Here is a 25,564-nt window from a genome sequence, read left to right as displayed (position 1 = left end):
TGTATCGCAAGATCTTGGCCAACAACCTCCTTCCCTCAGTAAGAGCATTGAAGATGGGTCGTGCATGACAATGATCCCAAACACACAGCCAGGGCAACTAAGGAGTGGCTCCGTAAGAAGCATCTCAAGGTCCTGGAGTGGCCTAGCCAGTCTCCAGACCTGAACCCAATAGAAAATCTTTGGAGGGAGCTGAAAGTCCGTATTGCCCAGCGACAGCCCCGAAACCTGAAGGGTCTGTATGGAGGAGTGGGCCAAAATCCCTGCTGCAGTGTGTGCAAACCTGGTCAAGACCTACAGGAAACGTATGATCTCTGTAATTGCAAACAAAGGTTTCTGTACCAAATATTAAGTTCTGCTTTTCTGTTGTATCAAATACTTATGTCATGCAATAAAATGCAAATTAATTACTTAAAAATCATACAATGTGATTTTCTGGATTTTTGTTTTAGATTCCGTCTCTCACAGTTGAAGTGTACCTATGATAAAAATTACAGACCTCTACATGCTTTGTAAGTAGGAAAACCTGCAAAATCGGCAGTGTATCAAATACTTGTTCTCCCCACTGCATATCCATAAAAATTATGCCAGCTGATTCATGATTTCGACTGGCTGAGAAATGCTGCCTGCCTGCCTGTCTGTCTCGTCCCGACTGCCGACACGTTCATTACTATGGGACAGCTGGAGATCGAATTTGAAAATTGAAACAATGTTGCAAATGTCGGAGAGACAGACAGCAAGGTTTATACAAATCTCCGCTGTTGAAAACTAAATGTTAGTCTAAAAGCAATGTGAGATGTTTATAAATTGCCTAACTTGTGGAATAGACACCGGCTGGAATTCGGTTTTAACCAATCAGCATTTAGGATTAGACCCACCCGTTGTATAAAACATTAATAGACAATTACAGCTGAAGGACAGAACTACATAATATGACATAGTACATAACATAGACAGGTACAGATCTACATAAAAATAAGACAAATTCTAGCATTAATAGAACTACAGTGGGGGAAAAAAGTATTTAGTCAGCCACCAATTGTGCAAGTTCTCCCACTTAAAAAGATGAGAGAGGCCTGTAATTTTCATCATAGGTACACGTCAACTATGACAGACAAATTGAGAAAAATAAATCCAGAAAATCACATTCTAGGATTTTTAATGAATTTATTTGCAAATTATGGTGGAAAATAAGTATTTGGTCACCTACAAACAAGCAAGATTTCTGAAGAAATCAACTGTGGGAGCAATTATTAGGAAATGGAAGACATACAAGACCACTGATAATCTCCCTCGATCTGGGGCTCCACGCAAGATCTCACCCCGTGGGGTCAAAATGATCACAAGAACGGTGAGCAAAAATCCCAGAACCACACGGGGGGACCTAGTGAATGACCTGCAGAGAGCTGGGACCAAAGTAACAAAGCCTACCATCAGTAACACACTACGCCGCCAGGGACTCAAATCCTGCAGTGCCAGACGTGTCCCCCTGCTTAAGCCAGTACATGTCCAGGCCCGTCTGAAGTATGCTAGAGTGCATTTGGATGATCCAGAAGAGGATTGGGAGAATGTCATATGGTCAGATGAAACCAAAATATAACTTTTTGGTAAAAACTCAACTCGTCGTGTTTGGAGGACAAAGAATGCTGAGTTGCATCCAAAGAACACCATACCTACTGTGAAGCATGGGGGTGGAAACATCATGCTTTGGGGCTGTTTTTCTGCAAAGGGACCAGGACGACTGATCCGTGTAAAGGAAAGAATGAATGGGGCCATGTATCGTGAGATTTTGAGTGAAAACCTCCTTCCATCAGTAAGGGCATTGAAGATGAAACGTGGCTGGGTCTTTCAGCATGACAATGATCCCAAACACACCGCCCGGGCAACGAAGGAGTGGCTTCGTAAGAAACATTTCAAGGTCCTGGAGTGTCCTAGCCAGTCTCCAGATCTCAACCCCATAGAAAATCTTTGGAGGGAGTTGAAAGTCCGTGTTGCCCAGCGACAGCCCCAAAACATCACTGCTCTAGAGGAGATCTGCATGGAGGAATGGGCCAAAATACCAGCAAAAGTGTGTGAAAACCTTGTGAAGACTTACAGAAAACGTTTGACCTGTGTCATTGTCAACAAAGGGTATATAACAAAGTATTGAGAAACTTTTGTTATTGACCAAATACTTATTTTCCACCATAATTTGCAAATAAATTCATTAAAAATCCTACAATGTGATTTTCTCATTTTGTCTGTCATAGTTGACGTGTACCTATGATGAAAATTACAGGCCTCTCTCATCTTTTTAAGTGGGAGAACTTGCACAATTGGTGGCTGACTAAATACGTTTTTTTCCCCACTGTACATTTAAAATAAGAACACACTTTCATATTCTTATGTCTTAGCAATACATGCAACATCATAATAATGGCTACACTGCAGTCATCCATTTTGTTACAGTTGCTTACTGTTACAATTGCAGATCCTGATCCTAATCTCTCAGAACCAGTTGGTTTGTAAACACTAGCAAGAATCTCACAACATTAGGAACCACCCGTGTCCTTGGTTTTCCTGTTTTGACGTCAATACTATACATAATAATAATGTGATTCATAGATGCTACTGAATGCAAGTGCAATGAAAATGACAATGGAAATGCAACAATTCCTCCAGCTAAGGCTACAACCACAGTTTTCACCCTAGCAACCGTGCCATTCAGCTCATAAATGAGCTACAGATGGAGTTGCCTTTCCGCTAAGGCTTCAATTTAATCCTTCATCTCAGCAACCGTGCTGGAGTTAACTCCAGCTAAAGTTTCAATTTAATCCTTCAATTTAGCTACATACTGTATGTGAACTTTCTAGACATCCATCACTCCACTCCTTTCAATAAATTGAACAGATTCATCATCAGATTGGGGTTTCTCCAAAGTCTTTCACCTCCTGCTCATAGCAATGAGCTGCAGATGGAGTTTCTTTCCCGCTAAGGCTTCAATTTAAAAGTGCTGTCCACTATATTCCAACTTTAGAATTTAACATTAAGTATATTTCCATGATTCTAACAGTTCACTAATTAATTTGGCCTAGATTTTTTGACAATATCATGCAGCCCTACATGGCATAGTGTGGAAATGATAACAAATAAATGCAAAAATAGATGAAAATGCAGATTATTTTGGGGGGGTTGAAGTTGAATTGAACAGTATAAAACAATCAGAATGGAGAAAGCCCCATTGATATCAATTATTTATGTTTTGCCACCCTAGGGTCATGAACTACTCAAAGCATATTTATAACTTTTTATTATAAAACAATCATAAAATACTGTCGTGAAAAATATTGTGATTTTATATTTTGGCCATATCACCCAGCCCTAGTTCCTTAGGATTGCATCATTACAGGTAGCCTGAATAGTATACAAGGCCAGGCACCACACCCTAATAGGTATTTTTAAAATCTTTATATAGGCCTATATCAAAAGTAACCTTTACCTGTCGAATATAGACACATATAATGTAACAAAATATGCAAATGAAACAAAATACATGTGCCTGTCTATACTGCCAACTACTACTAAGCTAACATATGGAATTGTTTTAAGATGGTCATACCATGGATCGTTTTAGCTTTTTGATTTTGAATTATAGTACCCCTTTAGGTATCAAAAACAAAAATGATTTGATAAAATATAGAATTTGGGCTTTATTACTATAGCCCATAGAAACACATTGAATAACACATTCATAAATGGCAAAACAAAGACAGTCAAAAAAGGAATCCTAAGGAATAAGGTTAGAATACATATTTTAGTTTTTTGGACACATATTTAACCCCTTATTTTTGTTGGCACAAATTTACCTCCATACTTCCATTCATTTGTATGGCTTACCTTCACGAGAGTCTCGTCTTTCCATAGAGTGGTCATATTATTTGTAGGCCAAATCGTTCGGACGCTACATATGTTTTCATGAGAAGACCGATTTTCGGGATGTCTCATGGTCTGACAAACACCGCTGTAGCTCGGCCACCTTCCACCACAGATGCGGAAGGCCAACATAGGCGGATGCAGTGGATTGAGACGCAGCCCATGCAAAACAGATATCTCTAGCTTAAATTGACAGATTTTGATGGGGATTTTATTATGTTACTTAGATTGACACACGGGTGCGTCAATAGACTTAAGGATTAATGTTAAGTTTAGGCATTGACTCCGAATTCTTAAGGTTAGGCATTAACTCCGAATGGTTAAGGTTTGGGATAGGCTTAAAAAAATATATCAAAAGCAACTTTCTATCGCTAGATTTGAACATGCTTACTTGAAGGTAACAGCGCTCAATGTTGCCCCTAGTGGCCGGTTTCCCCTTTATCTACCGACGTCCTCAGACATGGATGGACGTCTAATACTGACTTGTATCACAGGTGACCTGCCTGATTTTCCAAGTTAATCTTAGCAACAACATCATTTTCAAGATATCTACAATTACTTCAGTAAATGTCTGACAAATACATATCAGAACAAGCACACAAAATGTGGTGAATGCACAAGCTTCACCCATCCATCACATCCACAACCGTTATAGATGTTACAGAAAGCAAAACGCTAAAAAAAGATACTGACAATGAAAAGAGAGGAACCAATTAGACCATATGAAACCTTGATGATAGTTAGCTTTACAGAGAAAGTTTCAAGATGATCCAATGTAAGGTGCATGTTTTACAAAAAAAATTCCTAAACATTATGGATGTTACATTGCCTGTCCCAGTTGCCCCCTATTTTTACAAGACTGTAGAACATGCAAACAAAACTGAAGACACTTTAATTTGGTCTGTATTGCTTCATTAACATCTCATCTTCATAACTAACACTGGGGGACAGCTTTGAATGGAAAAACAAGCTCTGTGAGCCCTTTACATTTACATTTACATTTACGTCATTTAGCAGACGCTCTTATCCAGAGCGACTTACAAATTGGTGCATTCACCCTATAGCCAGTGGGATAACCACTTTACAATTTTTTTTTTTTGGGGGGGGGGGGGGGTAGAAGGATTACTTTATCCTATCCCAGGTATTCCTTAAAGAGGTGGGGTTTCAAATGTCTCCGGAAGGTGGTGAGTGACTCCGCTGTCCTGGCGTCGTGAGGGAGCGGTGCCAGAGCAGCGAACAGTTTTGACTGGGCTGAGCGGGAACTATGCTTCCGCAGAGGAAGGGGAGCCAGCAGGCCAGAGGTGGATGAACGCAATGCCCTCGTTTGGGTGTAGGGACTGATCAGAGCCTGAAGGTACGGAGGTGCCGTTCCCCTCACTGCTCCATAGGCAAGCACCATGGTCTTGTAACGGATGCAAGCTTTAACTGGAAGCCAGTGGAGTGTGCGGAGGAGGGGGGTGACGTGAGAGAACTTGGGAAGGTTGAACACCAGACGGGCTGCGGCATTCTGGATGAGTTGTAGGGGTTTAATGGCACAGGCAGGGAGCCCAGCCAACAGCGAGTTGCAGTAATCCAGAAGGGAGATGACAAGTGCCTGGATTAGGACCTGTGCCGCTTCCTGTGTAAGGCAGGGTCGTACTCTCCGAATGTTGTAGAGCATGAACCTGCAGGATCGGGTCACCGCCTTGATGTTAGCGGAGAACGACAGGGTGTTGTCCAGGGTCACGCCAAGGCTCTTCGCACTCTGGGAGGAGGACACAACGGAGTTGTCAACCGTGATGGCGAGATCATGGAACGGGCAGTCCTTCCCCGGGAGGAAGAGCAGCTCCGTCTTGCCAGGGTTCAGCTTGAGGTGGTGATCCGTCATCCATACTGATATGTCTGCCAGACATGCAGAGATGCGATTCGCCACCTGGTTATCAGAAGGGGGAAAGGAGAAGATTAGTTGTGTATCGTCAGCGTAGCAATGATAGGAGAGGCCATGTGAGGATATGACAGAGCCAAGTGACTTGGTGTATAGGGAGAAAAGGAGAGGGCCTAGAACTGTGCCCTGGGGGACACCAGTGGTGAGAGCACGTGGTGCGGAGACAGCTTCTCGCCACGCCACTTGGTAGGAGCGACCGGTCAGGTAGGACGCAATCCAGGAGTGAGCCGCGCCGGAGATGCCCAGCTCGGAGAGGGTGGAGAGGAGGATCTGATGGTTCACAGTATCAAAGGCAGCAGAAAGGTCTAGAAGGACAAGAGCAGAGGAGAGAGAGTTAGCTTTAGCAGTGCGGAGAGCCTCCGTGACACAGAGAAGAGCAGTCTCAGTTGAATGACCAGTCCTGAAACCTGACTGGTTTGGATCAAGAAGGTAATTCTGAGAGAGATAGCAAGAGAGTTGGCTAAAGACGGCACGCTCAATAGTTTTGGAAAGAAAAGAAAGAAGGGATACTGGTCTGTAGTTGTTGACATCAGTGGGATCGAGTGTTGGTTTTTTGAGAAGGGGAGCAACTCTCGCTCTCTTGAAGACGGAAGGGACATAGCCAGCGGTCAAGGATGAGTTGATCAGCGAGGTGAGGTAGGGGAGAAGGTCACCGGAGATGGTCTGGAGAAGAGAGGAGGGGATGGGGTCAAGCGGGCAGGTTGTTGGGCGGCCTGCAGTCACTAGTCGCAAGATTTTATCTGGAGAGAGAGGGGAGAAAGAAGTCAAAGCATAGGGTAGGGCAGTGTGAGCAGGACCAGCAGTGTCATTAGACATAACAAACGAGGATCGGATGTCGTCAACCTTCTTTTCAAAGTGGTTGACGAAGTCATCCACAGAGAGGGAGGAGGGGGGGGGGGTGGGGGGGAGGATTCAGCAGTGAGGAGAATGTGGCAAAGAGCTTCCTAGGGTTAGAGGCAGATGCTTGGAATTTAGAGTGGTAGAAAGTGGCCTTAGCAGCAGAAACAGATGAAGAAAATGTAGAGAGGAGGGAGTGAAAAGATGCCAGGTCGGCAGGGAGTTTAGTTTTCTTCCATTTCCGCTCAGCTGCCCGGAGCTCTGTTCTGTGAGCTCGCAATGAGTCATCAAGCCACGGAGCTGGAGGGGAGGACCGAGCCGGCCGGGAGGATAGGGGACACAGGGAGTCAAAGGATGCAGAAAGGGAGGAGAGGAGGGTTGAGGAGGCAGAATAAGGAGATTGGAGGGAGAAGGATTGAGCAGAGGGAAGAGATGATAGGATGGAAGAGGAGAGAGTAGTGGGAGAGAGAGAGCGAAGGTTGCGGCGGCGCGTTACCATCTGTGTAGGGGCAGAGTGAGTAGTGTTGGAGGAGAGCGAGAGAGAAAAGGATACAAAGTAGTGGTCGGAGACATGGAGGGGACTTGCAGTGAGATTAGTAGAAGAGCAACATCTAGTAAAGATGAAGTCAAGCGTATTGCCTGCCTTGTGAGTAGGGGGGGACGGTGAGAGGGTCAGTTCAAAAGAGGAGAGGAGTGGAAAGAAGGAGGCAGAGAGAAATGAGTCAAATGTAGACGTAGGGAGGTTGAAATCCCCCAAAACTGTGAAGGGTGAGCCATCCTCAGGAAAGGAACTTATCAAGGCGTCAAGCTCATTGATGAACTCTCCAAGGGAACCTGGAGGGCGATAGATGACAAGGATATTAAGCTTAAATGGGCTAGTGACTGTGACAGCGTGGAATTCAAATGAGGAGATAGACAGATGGGTTAGGGGAAAAATTGAGAATGACCACTTGGGAGAGATGAGGATTCCTGTGCCACCACCCCTCTGACCAGATTCTCTCGGGGTATGCGAGAACACATGGTCAGACGAGGAGAGAGCAGTAGGAGTAGCAGTGTTTTCAGTGGTAATCCATGTTTCCGTCAGCGCCAGGAAGTCGAGGGACTGGAGGGTAGCATAGGCTGGGATGAAGTCAGCCTTGTTGGCAGCAGAACGGCAGTTCCAGAGGCTGCCTGAGACCTGGAACTCCAGGTGTGTGGTGCGTGCAGGGACCACCAGGTTAGAGAGGCAGCAGCCACGCGGTGTGAGGCGTTTGTGTAGCCTGTGTGGAGAGGAGAGAACAGGGATAGGCAGAGGCATAGTTGACAGGCTGTAGCAGATGGCTACAATAATGCAGAGGAGATCGGAATGAAATGAACTAAACATCTGGGAAAGGAGAGAGCAGGGCCTCCCCATGAAATATGATTGACTGAAAAGCCTTTTTTGAGACTTGGCATCCTACTCTGTAATGGTCAAAATTCATGCAAGTTCCTACTTAAACTTTTCAAGTAAAGTCTGAACTCCAACATACTGACCTTAAAGGTCCGATGCAGCAGTTTTGATCTTAATATATATATATTTTTTAAATTGGGCAACAATGAAGTACCTTACTGTGATTGTCTTCAATTACAATGCCCCCCACCCCCCCCCCCCCAAAAATGCAATTTCTCAAGCAAGAATTTTGCTAAGACTGTCTGGTAGTGGTCTGAGGGGCCTTATGGGAGGGACCTATAACCTGAAAACTAACTATTATTGGCAGAGATGAGGGCAAACTCTTTGTTATTGGTCTATTAACTTATACCGCCAGATGTCACCAGGCGGTCCAAAAAACCCACCCAGCCAAACAAGCTGAAATTTCAGGCGGTCTTTTCAAACAGCTCTTACAATAAAAGTGCATTATCATAATTTTTGCAATTTTACAGTATTATTCCAACCTCCTAGTGTGGAAATATGTGTAAAACACAGGAAATCACGTTTTTAACGGCACTGCCCCTTTAAGGATAAGTGTCAATGTGGTTTCATTTGGAAATGACTAACCTTATTTGTGTATACTCAGGTTGACTTTTCCACGGAATCGATCCAACTGTCTACTCTGACCCTTTTTTGGTATTGACACAGTTTTAGTGATTATCAGCTTTTTAAACAACAGTGTATGAATGAAATGTTGCTCTCTGCTTTGGTCTGATTACCCCTCAAAAAGCTGTAGGTGAGATGAGAGGAGACACCACTCACATGCTGGGACCCGTGTTCACCTTATGTAGCCCTGCCCACTTGAACCAAGCCACAAGCAAAACCATCGTTAAATATTAATAACATTTTTCAAAACTATTAAATAACGTGCACAGAATCTAAAATATTAATTATTAGTTGAGGAAAATTAATGAAAACATTAAAACCTGTCAACTCCTATGGGAATGCTAATTATGATAACGTCGGCTTCCAAGTGCTTACACTAGGGATGGGCATTTGAAATTATTTCACTATTTGAATAATATCTTGAAATTAGTTCGGATAACCAGATAGTCCAAAAACACAAAACAAAATCTAATAAATTGCTCTTGACCAATCAGAATACACAATTACTGAGGGCAGAGGTACCACAACAGCAGACAGGCTGCTATTCTCCGGTAGTTTTTGGCTAACGGCAACAGTGAAAGAGAAGTCTGATGTTTGCCATGATAGAACTGTAAGCATTTCTCTGCACCGTTTATACCTGCTGTAAACTGTGTACGTGACAAATAAATTTGATTTGAACGGATTCTGTTTGAAGAATGTTTTCTGCTGAGTATTTTGCATTGATCTGTGTCAGGTCTTGTGGAACCTCCATTAGGTGTGTGCCTGTAATCGCTAATTAAAGAGGGGAAAATAGCATAATGTTATCAGAGTTGCCTGGTGGGCTAAACAACACACCGTCATAAAAACTACATTCAAAAGTTTGTTTTATTAAGTTAATCATTTCAAATGTCATGGTATGTCCTTGTATGCAGCAATGTCACAGGGATCATTTAATTTAGACAGATTTTTCATTGTTAAAATAAGGCCAAGATTTTTTTCTCTCAAATTAACATACACAACAAGTGATGGAATACTAACGTCTGTTCGGATATTCGATTAACCGTGCCCATCCCTAGCTTATACTACGTGAAAAAGTATGCTAAAAAAGAAATCTATATATTTTGGCACTGGAGTATCTTTCAAATTCTGTGCAAGTTATTTTATAGTCACAAGTTATTTTATAGTTTTGACAAATGTAATTTATATTTAACGACATCACCAGCTGTGTCAATGCGCCAGAAGTTGAAAGACAACTGCAAAAAATTGGCTGTGCCCGTGTTGCAAGGCTACATAAGTGGATAGAAACGTGCTGCTGCTTACATACATGGTCACGTTGAGAGTTCATTAAACCTGTAACCTTATGTTATGGACAGAGACCTTATTCTCTGTGTGTTATGTGATGTGTTTGTGTGTGAGAGTCTGTGTGTCATGCTGCCTGTGCAGGTCAAATGTATCTGTCACATGCAGAGAGCAGCAAAATGGGCATAGCTGAAAGGCAATGGCCTGTGACACTGGCCTGCCCCCCTTCTATCAGGCACTTGGCCCCAGCACTCCCCTCATTCACCTAGACACTCAGCCATACCCACCACACCCTAATGTCTGTCTCTCTCTTTCTCTCCTAAAATGTGTTCATAGTTTAACATTTTGTCTAACACTAAATCTGATGGTCTGTTCTATCCAGGCATTGCAATCTGTTGGGTCATTTTAGGAAAGCTCTCCATTAGTGATTTATATTGGTCAGTCGAGCTCTACTGTAGACATCCTTGCATTGGCAGAAGTAGGTATCATTAGGACCGCTAATCAGTTTAAAGACTAGGGCCTGTGTCTAAACAAGGATTTTATAATGTCAGTTTGTGTTTTTGGTTGCGTACATGAGGCTGTGGCTGTTGTGACCCATCTATCTCTTTGAATCAGCTGTTCCATCATCATGTGTCATCTCTAAGGGTATAAGGTTATGTGTGCGTCTGTATGTAAGGTTATTTGTGTGTCTGTTTTCAGGGTATAACGTTGTGGGTGTGTGTGTGTGTGTGCGTGTGTTTCAGGGTATAATGTCATGTGTGTTTTCTTATTTTAGATCTGAGAAGAAAAAGGTATCTTCTAGTCCAGTGCTGTAGCGGCTCCAGACGAACCATGTGATCAGTAAGTGCTTACCTCTGCTCTGTACTAACCAGTGTGATTTACAGACAGTCCCAAATTGACCCCTACACCCTTCCCCTAGGCACATGAGAATTATAGCGCCACTTAGCCCACTGATACGCTAGGTGGAATTTTCTCCATGTAACATTTCTCCAAACATTCATTTCAGATAGACACAAGGACCTAGGGTACACAAGTACATTTGGGATTGAATAAATAGAAAACTCCAAAGGTTTACTCATGTAATGTCTTCTGTTTTGTAACCAGTTAGAGCATCCGATGTAGCTGTCATGAGGTATGTCCACAACCGAACCCGGCGGAAAGCTCAGCTCAGCAAGGACCTGTTGACAACAGCTGGTCTTTGACACAGGATCCTCTCTGTGACTCTCATAACAACCCATCTCCCCTAGGGGGCACACAGACCTCTGCCTTCCCCACAGTGTCTCCTCACAGACTGGACCTTCATCCTACACCACACTCCTCATCCTCCCACAGAGTAGGGTAGACAAGAGGTAAGGTTGGGCTGGGTGCTGCTGCCCTTCAGGGATGGAGGCTGTGGGCTATTCTGTGTGATATACAGTACCAGTCAAAAGTTTGGACACACCTACTCATTCAAGGGTTTTTCTTTAGTTTTACTATTTTCTACATTGTAGAATAATAGTGAAGACATCAAAACTATGAAATAGCACATATGGGATCATGTAGTAACCAAAAAAGTGTTAAACAATTGAAATATATTTCAGATTTGAGATTCTTCAAAGTAGCCACCCTTTGCCTTGATGACAGCTTTGCACACTCTTGGCATTCTCTCAATCAGCTTCATGAGGAATGCTTTTCCAACAGTCTTGAAGGAGTTCCCACATATGCTGAGCACTTGTTGGCTGCTTTTCCTTCACTCTGTGGTCCAACTCAACCCAAACCATCTCAATTGGGTTGAGGTCGGGTGATTGTGGAGGCCAGGTCATCTGATGCAGCACTCCATCACTCTCCTTCTTGGTCAAATAACCCTTACACAGCCTGGAGGTGTGTTGGGTCATTGTCCTGTTGAAAAACAAATGATAGTCCCACTTAGTGCAAACCAGATGGGATGGCGTATCACTGCAGTATGCTCTGGTAGCCATGCTGGTTAAGTGTGCCTTGAATTCTAAATAATTCACCAACAGTGTCACCAGCAAAGCACCCCCACACCATTACACCTCCTCCTCCATGCTTCACGGTGGGAATCACACATGCAGAGATCATCCGTTCACCTACTCTGCGTCTCACAAAGACACAGCGATTGGAACCAAAAATCTCAAATTTGGACTCATCAGACCAAAGGACAGATTTCCACCGGTCTAATGTCCATTACTTATGTTTCTTGGCCCAAGCAAGTCTCTTCTTCTTATTGGTGTCCTTTAGTAGTGGTTTCTTTTCAGCAATTTGACCATGAAGGCCTGATTCATCAGTCTCCTATGAACAGTTGATGTTGAGATGTCTGTTACTTGAACTCTGTGAAGCATTAATTTCGGCTGCAATCTGAGGTGCAGTTAACTCTAATGAACTTATCCTTTGCAGCAGAGGTAACTCTGGGTCTTCCTTTCCTGTGGCGGTCCTCATGAGAGCCAGTTTAATCATAGCGCTTGATGGTTTTTGCGAGATCACTTGAAGAAACATTCAAAGTTCTTGAAATGTTCCGTATTGACTGACCTTCATGTCTTTAAGTAATGATGGACTGTCGTTTCTCTTTGCTTATTTGAGCTGTTATTGCCATAATATGGACTTGGTCTTTTACCAAATAGGGCTATCTTCTGTATACCACCCCTACCTTGTCACAACACAACTGATTGGCTCAAACGCAATAAGAAGGAAAGAAATTCAACAAATTAACTTTTAACAAGGCTCCTGTTAATTGAAATGCATTCCATGTGACTACCTCATGAAGCTGGTTGAGAGAATGCCAAGAGTGTGCAAAGCTGTCATCAAGGCAAAGAGTGGCTACTTCGAAGAATCTCAAATATATAATATATTTTGATTTGTTTAACACTTTTTTGGTTACTACATGATTCCATATGTGTTATTTCATAGTTTTGATGTCTTCACTATTATTCTATAATGTAGAAGTATAATGTAGGTGTGTCCAAACTTTTGACTGGTACTGTACATCATTTTTTGTTTCAGGCCATTTCACTGCTAATCTCGCTTTTTCTGACAGGTTAATTCACAAATGTCTACCTCACGATTAAAAGGCCCCTCTCCACCACTGCGACCCTGAACAGGCTACAAGATGACTTCCAGCATAGGCGGGTGAGTCAGTCTACCAATCTCCTCCTACACCTGAGAGAAATAAATATCCTACCTTACCTGCTCATCAAACTGGTAACTGAGACACTGTCTCTGAAATCACCTGTGGTTAAAAATCCTTAACCGAGGAGTAAAAAAAAATATATCGTAATCGGAGCTTCACCTTGGCTGCACTCAGTCCCCATGGTGATTTCAAGCAACGTTTTAGGTGTGTGTGACTGACTGACCTGTGTGTGGGTGGACTCTGTGGCTCTGGACCTGTTTTAACTGGCTGGCTAGCTGAGTGACAGCGGGAGTGTCCCTGTATCCTACCAGCACGGGATCTCCCGCTCTTAACCCCAGGATTAGTATGCCACTCATCCCTGCTCCATTTTGAGTGGGTGGTGTTTTTCTCTTCCCTCAGTTTGTGTGTTTGTGTGCATGCCGTCTAATGCAACAGAGGGGCCTCTCTGTCAGGCACCACTGAACTCTACCTCCACTGTCATGTGGGTTGTCTATAATAATTCATAATTCCCTTAATGTTTTTAAATATCAGAAAAATGATGTTGCTGTAAATGAGAATGTTTTCTCAGTCAACGTACCTGGTAAAAATAAGGGTAAAAAATTTAAAAAGGAGTGAGTGCAGTTACAAACAAACTATACTAAACAAGATAAATGTCTTACCTGTGATGAAATGTTTTCCACACATGTGTAGCCTACATGGACACCGGGTTCCCCACATTTCCCACTCTCCCACGCTGAATAGCCTGAAGCCACAGGGCTCTTCTTGCAGGCTCTATTTCCCTACGTGGGAGTATTGCGAATCGTAGGTCGGGATTTTTGACCTGGTAACATCTACATTGAACAACACAGCAGCTTTTCGTGATGTTTTGATATTTCTGTATAACAAAAAATGTATGATGAAGATGGCTCTTTTACACTGGGGGTCAATGGCAAAGAATGTTTGTTTTCCTCAATTTGTGGGCGTGGTTGAGGGGAATTCCTTATTATTACATGAATATTGACTGAGTATTCATTGCATTAAGTGGAATATCCTTTTGATAAAAGATTTGTCGAATGCATGAGACTTTCATGTTTCACGTCTCAGTTGAATTGATTTGAATTGCTTTGAATTAAATTCTACTTCTTTAAATTCAAATTCAATTCAAATTCTTCTTCCTATGGGTGTGTCGAATTCAAATTAATTGTTTGAAATTAATTAAATTCAGATATTCCAAATTGACCCCAACCCTGGTATACTTTTCCTCCAGTCAGGGATATACTATACCTTTCCAGGTTGTCATTGTAAATAAGAAATTGTTCTTAATGGACTTGCCTTGTTAAATACAGTGAAGATAAGTGATTTACAGGTTAGGGTGATAGTTGGTGTTTGATGTACAGTGCCTTCAGAAAGTATTCACATCCCTTTACTTTTTTTCACATTTTGTTTTGTTACAGCCTGAATTTAAAACGGATTAAATTGAGATGTTTTTGTCACTGGCCTACACACAATACCCCATAATGTCAAAGTGGAATTGACTTTTGAAATGTTTACAAATTAATAAAAAATGACAAGCTGAAATGCGTATTAAATAAGTATTCAACCCCTTTGTTATGGCAAGCCTAAATTAAGTACAGGAGTAAACATTTGCATTCAGGTTACATAATAAGTTTCTTGGACTCATTCTGTGTGCAATAATTGTGTCAAACATGATTTTTGAATGGCTACCTCATCTCTGTACCGCACACATACAGTGAGGGAAAAAAGTATTTGATCCCCTGCTGATTTTGTACGTTTGCCCACTGACAAAGACATGATCAGTCTATAATTTTAATGGTAGGTTTATTTGAACAGTGAGAGACAGAATAACAACAACAAAAATCCAGAAAAATGCATGTCAAAAATGTTATAAATTGATTTGCATTTTAATGAGGGAAATAAGTATTTGACCCCTCTGCAAAACATGACTTAGTACTTGGTGGAAAAACCCTTGTTGGCAATCACAGAGGTCAGATGTTTCTTGTAGTTGGCCACCAGGTTTGCACACATCTCAGGAGGGATTTTGTTCCACTCCTCTTTGCAGATCTTCTCCAAGTCATTAAGGTTTCGAGGCTGACGTTTGGCAACTCGAACCTTCAGCTCCCTCCACAGATTTCTATGGGATTAAGGTCTGGAGACTGGCTAGGCCACTCCAGGACCTTAATGTGCTTCTTCTTGAGCCACTCCTTTGTTGCCTTGGCCGTGTGTTTTGGGTCATTGTATACCCATTAAGAGTGTGCTCCTAATCTCAGCTCATTACCTGTATGAAAGACACCTGGGAGCCAGAAATCTTTCTGATTGAGAGGGCGTCAAATACTTATTTCCCTCATTAAAATGCAAATCAATGTATAAAATGTTTGACATGCGTTTTTCTGGATTTTTTTGTTGTTATTCTGTCTCTCACTGTTCAAATAAACCTACCATTAAAATTATAGACTGATCATTTCTTTGTCAATGGGCAAACGTACAAAATCAGCAGGGGATCAAATACTTTTTCCCCTCACTGTACAATTACCTGTAAGGTCCCTCAGTCGAGCACTGAATTTCACAGATTCAACCACAATGACCAGGGAGGTTTTCCAATGCCTTCCTAACTCAGCTGCGGGAGAGGAAGGAAACCGCTCAGGGATTTCACCATGAGGCCAATGGTGACTTTAAAACAGATAGAGTTTAATGGCTGTACTAACCTAATTGACAGAGTGAAAATAAGGAAGCCTGTACAGAATACAAATAATCCAAAACATGCATCCTGTTTGCAACAAGGCACTAAACTCAGCTGGTAGAGCACGGCGCTTGTAACGCCAAGGTAGTGGGTTCGATCCCCGGGACCACCCATACGTAAAAATAATAATAATAAATGTATGCACGCATGACTGTAAGTCGCTTTGGATAAAAGCGTCTGCTAAATGGCATATTATTATTATTATTATTAAAGTAATAATGCAAAAAATTTGGCAAAGCAATTAACTTTCTATCCTGAATGCAAAGTGTTATGTTTGGGGCAAGTCCAATGCAACACATTACTGAGTACCACTCTCCATATTTTCAAGCATAGTGGTGGCTGGATCATGTTATGGGTATGCTTGTAATCGTTAAGGACTGAGGAGTTATTCAGCATAAAAAAGAAATGGAATGGAGCTAAGCACAGGCAAAATCCTAGAGGAAAACCTGTTTCTGTCTGCTTTCCACCAGACACTGGGAGATTAATTCACCTTTCAGCAGGACAATAACCTAAAACACAAGGCCAAATCTACACTGTAGTTGCCCTAAATCACAAGGCCAAATCTACACTGGAGTTGCTTACCAAGAAGACAGTGAATGTTCCTGAGTGGTCGAGTTACAGTTATGACTTAAATCTACTTGAAAGTCTATGGCAAGACCTGAAAATGGTTGTCTAGCAATGATCAACAACCAATTTGACAGAGCTTGAAGAATTTTGAAAATAATAATGAGCAAATGTTGCACAATCCAGGTGTGGAAGGCTCTTAGAGACTTACCCAGAAAGACTCACAGCTGTAATCGCTGCCAAAGGTGCTTCTGCAAAGTATTTCATTTTCAATAAATAGTCAACAAATTGTAAAAACATGTTTTCTCTTTGTCATTATGGGGTATTGTGTGTAGGAGGTGAGATTTAAAAAATATAATAAAATTTTAATTCATGCTGTAACACAACAAAATGTGGAATAAGTCAAGGGCTATGAATGCTTTCTGAAGGCACTGTAAATGTTAGAAAAATGTAACTCAATTTACTTATTCACACTTTGACCCTCTTTGGCTGCTACTTAAAGAAATAGTGTTTTGTTGCCACACCCATATAGCCCTCCGGTCCTCTGTAGCTCTGCCCCTGTAAGGCAGAGGGTAGAGCTGTCGACACACTATTCACACCAGCTTAAATACCCAATCCTCAAGTTTTACATGGCAGCATAATAAAACACTGCCAGCTTTAGGTGGCCTAATTTAATAGTGTACTATGGGTAGAGTTTCATTTAGTCGGGTGGCATCTTCTTGGGCATTTGTTGTTGCTCTGATGCCTCCAGCAAGGGGAATGTAAAAAGAAAGGTCTTTCCGTCTATATCAGTTCACATTTCTCCCGAGTCCCATTCATTCTCATATGAGTGCAAACACCATTAGGGCTAATGATAAGCCAGAGCCTGGCTGTACTTATCTGTCCGTGGCTGTGTGCTTGTTTTTACTGTGTCTTTATTACTGTTTGATATTAAACCATCAGGTTTCTACATTGTTGATGTTAATGGCTTCGTCTAAAAATAGCATTGGTGAGTGTAATTGAAGCTGATTTGATCGTAGCAGCTCTGGGGTTAAAAACACACACACTCACACAAAACATTATTTTCATACTCACACAGCATGCACCAAAACGCATAAGGGCAAATATGGGGACAGATGCACACATACAGAAAGTGTGCCAGTATACCTCATTCCACAGAATGGCACAGGCTCAGATCAGCACGCATGTGCATTAGCATGATTTCCCCCCTCCAAGGAATCTCGATCAGTGATTCATGAATGATTGTTGAAAGGGAGGAAGTGTGCAGTGAAAATAGACCTCAGGAGTGACTCCGGTTGGCCAATAAACATCTATGGTACTGGCTGGAAGGACTGAGGAGCACAGTGACCCCTCACCTGGACCTGAGGAAAGTGCACCTGCATATCCACGCATGCAATGCATGTAGACAGACAGACGAGTACTTTAAAATATTTTCTTGGAGGTGTACATATTAACATTTACTGCATGTACACACACACGCACAGCTACATGCATATTGGCACGTATACACAGCACCATAGGCTTCAATAGGTCTCATCCACACTGTACTTATTATTATTTTCTAACTGCAGGCAGAACATTGCCAATGCCACTTGTCAAGGTCCTAATAATGACCATTTGACATACGTTAGTGATGTCAGTCTTGGTCGGCTGAGTAAGCGAATGGTTCTCCCTTCCAAGGCAAATGAGTCTCATCCCCGGCCTTTGTTCCTTGATAGCAGCTGAGTCACAGAGCACAAGTCTCTGTCTAAATATAGACTGAGTCTGGCACTGCCCTTTACTGCCTGGGCTGAGGTAGCAGTCTGGCCAATGCTATCTGCACCTCTTATGTTTGGCCCAAAATAATTATTTTGTAATGCCATTGTCAAGGTTTTTTTGTTCTGGTCTGTAATTGAATATATGTTATAATATTCCTCTGACATTATTTAAGTGTAAGTAAATGTAAAGTTAGTGCACTACATTTAAATAAATAGATTTTAAATTGTTTTGGGGCCGTGGTATGTGATTGGCTGGTCCTTATTGAGTAGAGGTTTAGGATTGGAGGATGTTGTTTGACTGGTTGGTTGGTTGTTTTGCAGGGATGACGCCAGCAGTATCTTTGATGGGTTAATGGAAGAAGATGAAAAGGACAAAGCAAAACGGTGAGGTCTTAATAAGCTCCAGCACTCCATTAAAGGGAACTCTGTACAAGGCTTAGTTGGATCATTGTGTTGTTTTTGTTTGCATCTTAGTATGTGTATTCTTATGTTTAACATCTCCAACCCTCCAGAGTGTCCCGTAACAAGTCTGAGAAGAAGCGCAGAGACCAGTTCAATGTCCTCATCAAGGAGCTGGCTACCATGTTGCCGGGCAACACTCGGAAGATGGACAAGTCTACCATCTTACAGAAGAGCATCGACTTCCTGCGCAAGCATAAAGGTAAGGACCTCTCCTCCTTCTAGCCCTTGGACATCAACATGTCTGGAAAAATAGGAACATTTCACTGTTTTAACCAGGGAACCGAAATGATTCCACTGTTCCAACCAGCAAAATAAAGATCTGAACCGGTTCGAACCCCAAAAAAGTAACTGTTTATATTGTTCCTTTTTAAACTTCTGAAATCAACATTTTTTTAAACATGTAGCTCGAAAATTACTTCACAAATGGATAGAGCAGCTTGCTATGGAGCAGGCAAGCAATGTACATGTATTGGACAGACAAGTCTAGTGTGCGACATGCGACTGAAATTTGGCGGGTGAGGAATAAATAAATAGGTCATTTAGCAGACGCTCTTATCCAGAGCGACTTACAGGAGCAATTAGGGTTAAGTGCCTTGCTCAAGGGCACATCGACAGATTTTTCACCTAGTCGGCTCGGGGATTAGAACCAGCAACCTTTCGGTTACTGGCACAATGCTCTTAACCATTAAGCTACCTGCCGCACTGGGCATCTTGTTGTTATGACATATATTATCTGAATTAAGCCCACAGAATTATACCTACGGAGGAGCGGCTTCTATAAAGGAACTTTGAATGTCTTTGAACTTCAGAGAGTTGGCTTAACTAACAGACCAGACCCAGCTCTTGATCATGACTCTCAGTTCCATTACATTACTCATAATGCCGGCTAGAGTGTTCAAGAGCTTCAAACTTGTGTGTGCAGAGCAGCACCACAATTAAAATAAAATCGTTACCTTTTTGTAGTTAATATATCCAATGTGAAACATGATACTGTAAATATAGTATCCTTAAATTGCATGGAAAAAGTGAATCCATTGTTCTCTAATTAAAAATCTCTCTCCCTAATTTCTAAGTCACGCCTGTAACGTCAGTAACTACAATAGACTATGCATGCTTTGGATGGAGGGCGAGGGGCCGGTAGCTTGAACACACTGGTAAAGATTTTCAGCTGGCAGACAGGCCGACACTGGAATAAGTTTCTTTGCATGGGCGCTTTGTTGCATTTTTTGTGGGACTGGAAAGTTCCCATGCTTTTAAAATAATGGTTCTGTTCAACAATATTCATGGATTGCACCTCCGTCACTCGGTCACGTCATTGCCATTGTTATCAAGGTTCTACAGATGCCGCAGCATATTGATATCCGACTGATGGTTAATGCTCAGTCTTTCTGAACGGGGACTAATGACTGTTTTGTCAAAATTACACTATAGTGGCCTGGAAATACGATGGCATTGCTAAAGTAGGCAAATAATTCGTAGACAACAACATTGGCATTATGATGTTGTCAAGTTTACTTTAGAGAAATGGCAATGTTGCCATGTGCTAGCAAAGTTAGTCAGAAATAGCTAGCAATGCTAACTTTAAGCTAGCTAAAATGTCAGCGCTCTCCCCTCAATCATAGCTAGCTAGCTAAAGTTATACTGCATCTAAAGTCAATCTGGCGACATTACAATGATGACAAAAACATGTCCTACTAATTATTTGCCTCCTTTTGAAATGTAATTGTGTTTCCAAGCCACAGTAATGCACTTGAGATGAGATCGTCCTCCCCACCTATTAAGACTGTATTGACTAGAATGCTCATCTGGGCATCTGTTCTAAAACGAATGTTCAAAACAATTATTGTGATGAAACGTGCAACCCATGGATAGATCACTTTCGTTCTCGGTTCTGGTTCTGTTCTTCGGAAAAACATTTTTGTCCGGTTTTCGGTTCTGTTCCCTAAACCGGTTCCAACCCCTAGTTTTAACAAAGCTGTTTGAGTACTTCACGCTAGTGATTCCCCTATTTGTGTCTCTCTCTGTCAGAAATCGCTACGCAGTCGGAGTCTAGTGAGATTCGACAGGACTGGAAACCTCCTTTTCTTAGCAATGAAGAGTTCACACAGCTGATGCTGGAGGTGAGAGTGGCAGTCGACACACTCAAAGTGCAGTAGTATGCACATCCTTTCACTAAGTAGGATCTATACTGAACAAAAATATAAATGCAACAGTCAATTGAAATAAATTCATTAGGCCCTAATCTATGGATTTCACATGACTGGGAATACAGATATGCATCTGTTGGTCACAGATACCTTAACAAAAGGTAGGGGCGTGGATCAGAAAACCATTCAGTAGCTGGTGTGACCACCATTTTCCTCATGCAGCACGACATCTCCTTCGCATAAAGTTGATCAGGCTGTTGATTGTGGCCTGTGGAATGTTGTCCCACTCCTCTTCAATGGCGGTGCGAAGTTGCTGGATATTGGCGGGAACTGGAACACGCTGTCGTACACGTCGATCCAGATCATCCCAAACATGCTCAATGGGTGACATGTCTGGTGAGTAGGCGGACCATGGAAGAACTGGGACATTTTCAGCTTCCAGGAATTGTGTACAGATCCTTGTGACATGGGGCCGTGCATTATCATGCTGAAATTAGAGGTGATGGCGGCAGATGAATGGCACGACAATGGGCCTCCAGAATCTCTTCACGGTATCTCTGTGCATTCAAATTGCCATCGATCAAATGCAATTGTGTTCGTTGTCCATAGCTTATGCCTGCCCATACCATAACCCCACCTCCACCATGGGGCACTCTATTCACAACGTTGACATCAGCAAAACGCTCGCCCACACGACGCCATACACATGGTCTGCGGTTGTGAGGCCAGTTGGACGTACTGCCAAATTCTCTAAAACGACTTTGGAGGCGGCTTATGGTAGAGATATGAACATTAAATTCTGCAGTCAGCATGCCAATTGCACGCTCCCTCAAAACTTGAAACATCTGTGGCATTGTGTGACAAAACTGCACATTTTAGAGTGGCCTTTAATCATGCTGTTTAATCAGCTTCTTGATATGCCACACCTGTCAGGTGGATGGATTATCTTGGCAAAGGGGAAATGCTCACTAACAGGGATGTAAACACATTTGTGCACCACATTTGAGAGAAATAAGCTTTTTGTGCGTATGGAACATTTCTGGGATCTTTTATTTCAGCTCATGCAACATGGGACCAACACTACATGTTGCGTTTTATATTTTTGTTCAGTGTACAAAGAAAGTATGTCAGTCAAAAAAGGATGTCAGTAGCAGTAGCAACATTCTGAACATGTTTTTGTTCATAGTTTACTGAAGAAGGTTGACAACGAAACGTCTGTGTGAATTTTTTCCCCTGTCTGCTGTGTAAACAAGAGAAAAAAGTGTGTGGGTTAAAGCAGCCAGTTTTAAAACAGGTCCAGAGGCCACCCACACACTGTAGGTTAAAAAACTAAAAATGAATATTTATATACAGTTGAAGTCGGAAGTTTACATACACTTAGGTTGGAGTCATTAAAACTTGTTTTTCAACCACTCCACACATTTCTTGTTAACAAACTATAGTTTTGGCAAGTCGGTTAGGACATCTACTTACTTATTGTTTACAAACAGATTGCAAATCAATCCCAGAACAACAGCAAAGGACCTTGTGAAGATGCTGGAGGAAACAGGTACAAAAGTATCTATATCCACAGTAAAACGAGTCCTATATTGACATAACCTGAAAGGCCGCTCAGCAAGGAAGAAGCCACTGCTCCAAAACCGCCATAAAAAAGCTAGACTACGGTTTGCAACTGCACATGGGGACAAATATCTTACTTTTTGGAGAAATGTCCTCTGGTCTGATGAAACAAAAATAGAACTGTTTGGCCATAATGACCATCGTTATGTTTGGAGGAAAATGGGGGAAGCTTGCAAGCCGAAGAACACCATCCCAACCGTGGAGCACGGGGGTGGCAGCATCATGCTGTGGGGGTGCTTTGCTGCAGGAGGGACTGGTGCACTTCACAAAATAGATGGCATCATGAGGAAGGAAAATTATGTGGATATATTGAAGCAACATCTCAAGACATCAGTCAGGAAGTTAAAGCTAGGTCGCAAATGGGTCTTCCAAATGGACAATGACCCCAAGCATACTTCCAAAGTTGTGGCAAAATGGCTTAAGGACAACAAAGTCAAGGTATTGGAGTGGCCATCACAAAGCATTGACCTTAATCTTATAGAACATTTGTGGGCAGAACTGAAAAAGTGTCTGTGAGCAAGGAGGCCTACAAACCTGACTCAGTTACACCAGCTCTGTCAGGAGGAATGGGCCAAAATTCACCCAACTTATTGTGGGAAGCTTGTGGAAGGCTACCTGAAACGTTTGACCCAAGTTAAACAATTTAAAGGCAATGCTACCAAATACTAATTGAGGGTATGTAAACTTCTGACCCACTGGAAATGTGATGAAAGAAATAAAAGCTGAAATAAATCATTCTCTCTAGTATTATTGTGACATTTCACATTCTGAAAATAAAGTGGTGATCCTAACTGACCTAAGACAGGGAATTTTTACTATGATTAAATGTCAGGAATTGTGAAAAACTGAGTTTAAATGTATTTGGCTAAGGTGTATGTAAACTTCCGACTTCAACTGTAAATGCTTGTGTGCAAACCACCCTTTGTTTTTTGGACTTCATTGCTTATTGGTTTAACACACCAAGGACTATTCAAGTTAAAAGTTAAGTGCAATGGTACCCTTTTTTCTACATAGTTTACTTTGTAATTTTCTATATTGCAAGTAGATGGTGCTTTAACAACTGTTTTGTATCTGCTAGGCGTTAGACGGCTTCTTCCTAGCAATTATGACTGATGGGAACATAATCTATGTCTCAGAGAGTGTTACATCTCTACTGGAACATCTTCCTGTGAGTATTCAATCTGTTCATAAACATGACTTAATGCCTATGTAAGGTTGTTGTTATTCATTACTAAGGGTTGACATCCATGACCAAGGATGACATACATGACTTAGGTTGACATCCATGTGTGTGTGTGTTTCAGTCTGACCTGGTGGATCAGAACCTGTTGAACTTCCTGCCCCTGGGGGAACATTCAGACGTGTATAAAGCCCTGTCGTCTCACATACTGGAGGGAGAGACCCTAACGCCAGAGTATCTCAAGAGTAAGTGCTGGAGCTGTTTTAGTATTGTTTAATTTTCTGTTTCAAATTTTAATGTCACATGCACAAGTACAGTTGAATGCCTTTCTAGCAAACTCAAAACCCAACAATGCAATAATCAATAACAATGTAATACTAGAAAAAACACACGAGAAATAAGAAGAAATATGAAAAACACAGTAAGTAAGTAAGCATACTATATACAGGGTCAGCTCCAATACCATATTTACAATGTGCAGGGATACTGGAGTGATGGAGGTAGATACTGTATGTATAGGGGTAAGGTGACTAGGCAACAGGATATAAGATAAACAGTAGCTGCAGCTTGTGTGTGAGTGGGTGTGCCTGCATGTGTGTAGAGTCAGTATAAATGTATGTGCATATCAGTGGCGGTCAGTGCCGTTTATGATGAGGGAGGACGTTTAAACATTTTTTTAATGAGCATGGCCTTATTTTTATTACAGCATATTGGATGACTGTCATTCATATTCCATTCACCCAGTTCAATGTAACACCGATAGGTTTAGGCTACTACATGATACTCACATTTTTTCTATACCCATCATGAGGTTGCTACAACCTAGCCTATGAATGAAGGTTTACAACGTAGGTGCACACAGGTTGAGAGATTTTTTTTAGGTGACAGACCGTGACACATGGACAGACAGTGACACATTCAATATCGCCTTGCACACTCTTGCCTGCATCTAGCTGATCTAGGGTGTAATCGTTAGTCCAACAGTTGCAAATGAGAGTTTCTATTGGACAAATTAAGGTATATTTAACCCTGCTCGTTCCGCTTGCTTCCGTTTAAGAAAAGTTTTTCAACAGAATCGGCAGAATGAATACACCCCTGATCACGTGTAAACACAGTTCACTTTAATAGCAACCACGTTATATTCCTTCTCACATCTATGCGCTCTCTTCCTCTCATCTTTTCTCTTCATTTGTAGACTTCAATGCACAACACATCAGCTGTATGTTACCTGGCGGAAAAAACTTTCGAAACCAGATCATAACCGCTACACACAGCCTACATCGTTGTCCCCATATTAGCTAAAGTAACGTCATAGTCAACATAGCTAATATAACTAACGCGATAGTAAACCCGCTACAATCATGCAGTAACGTTACAGTGTATAGTCAGTAAGCAGTTACACCAGCGGGCCCCGGTGGCAATAAATTAGTAAAACCAAAAGCTTACCTTGACTTGGAAGAGTTCTAGTGTTGTGTTGGATAGTCATAGCCAGCTAGCTAACATAGCATCCCTCTGTTTGAGCAGGGTGTTTGAGTAGGCTAAACTAGCTAGATGCATTTGCTAGCTAAGTAAGAAAAACTGAAAGTGAAAAATAATGACTCTCTCTCTCTTGCTTCTCCTTCATTTTAGAAAAAAATGCGTTTGTTCAAAACTGTTCAACTATTGTCTTTCTCTCTCTTTGAGTCAACTACTCACCACATTTTATGCACTGCAGTGCTAGCTAGCTGTAGCTTATGCTTTTAGTACTAGATTCATTCTCTGATCCTTTGATTGGGTGGACAACATGTCAGTTCATGCTGCAAGAGCTCTGATAGGTTGGAGGACATCCTCTGGAAGTTGTCATAATTCATGTGTAAGTCTATGGAAGGGGGTGAGAACCATGAGCCTCCTAGGTTTTGTATGGAAGTAAATATACCCAGAAGAGGACTGAAGCTAGCTGTCCTCTGGCTACACCATGGTGCTACCCAACAGA

General features: G+C 42.0%; 1 protein-coding gene across 2 annotated transcripts in view; it reads left to right on the top strand.

Moving 5' to 3' along the window:
* Positions 1-25,564, top strand: part of clocka (clock circadian regulator a) — a 70,951-nt gene that overhangs the window by 31,514 nt on the left and 13,873 nt on the right. Inside the window, exons 3-10 of one of the 2 annotated variants that reach the window (XM_084185466.1) lie at positions 10,777-10,841; positions 11,106-11,350; positions 13,033-13,124; positions 18,505-18,567; positions 18,696-18,844; positions 20,674-20,765; positions 23,491-23,580; positions 23,717-23,837. In XM_084185466.1, coding sequence (XP_084041592.1) covers positions 13,105-13,124; positions 18,505-18,567; positions 18,696-18,844; positions 20,674-20,765; positions 23,491-23,580; positions 23,717-23,837 — 535 coding nt within the window. In that variant the 5' untranslated portion in view covers positions 10,777-10,841; positions 11,106-11,350; positions 13,033-13,104. The remainder of the gene's footprint in view (positions 1-10,776; positions 10,842-11,105; positions 11,351-13,032; positions 13,125-18,504; positions 18,568-18,695; positions 18,845-20,673; positions 20,766-23,490; positions 23,581-23,716; positions 23,838-25,564) is intronic. The other variant, XM_084185467.1, reaches the window with a different exon arrangement.

This window comes from Coregonus lavaretus, assembly GCF_964263955.1.
Source record: "Coregonus lavaretus genome assembly, chromosome: 21".
In the NCBI taxonomy this organism is placed as follows: domain Eukaryota; kingdom Metazoa; phylum Chordata; class Actinopteri; order Salmoniformes; family Salmonidae; genus Coregonus; species Coregonus lavaretus.
Note: the sequence above shows the minus strand (reverse complement) of the source record. Positions and strands in the feature narration are given on the sequence as shown.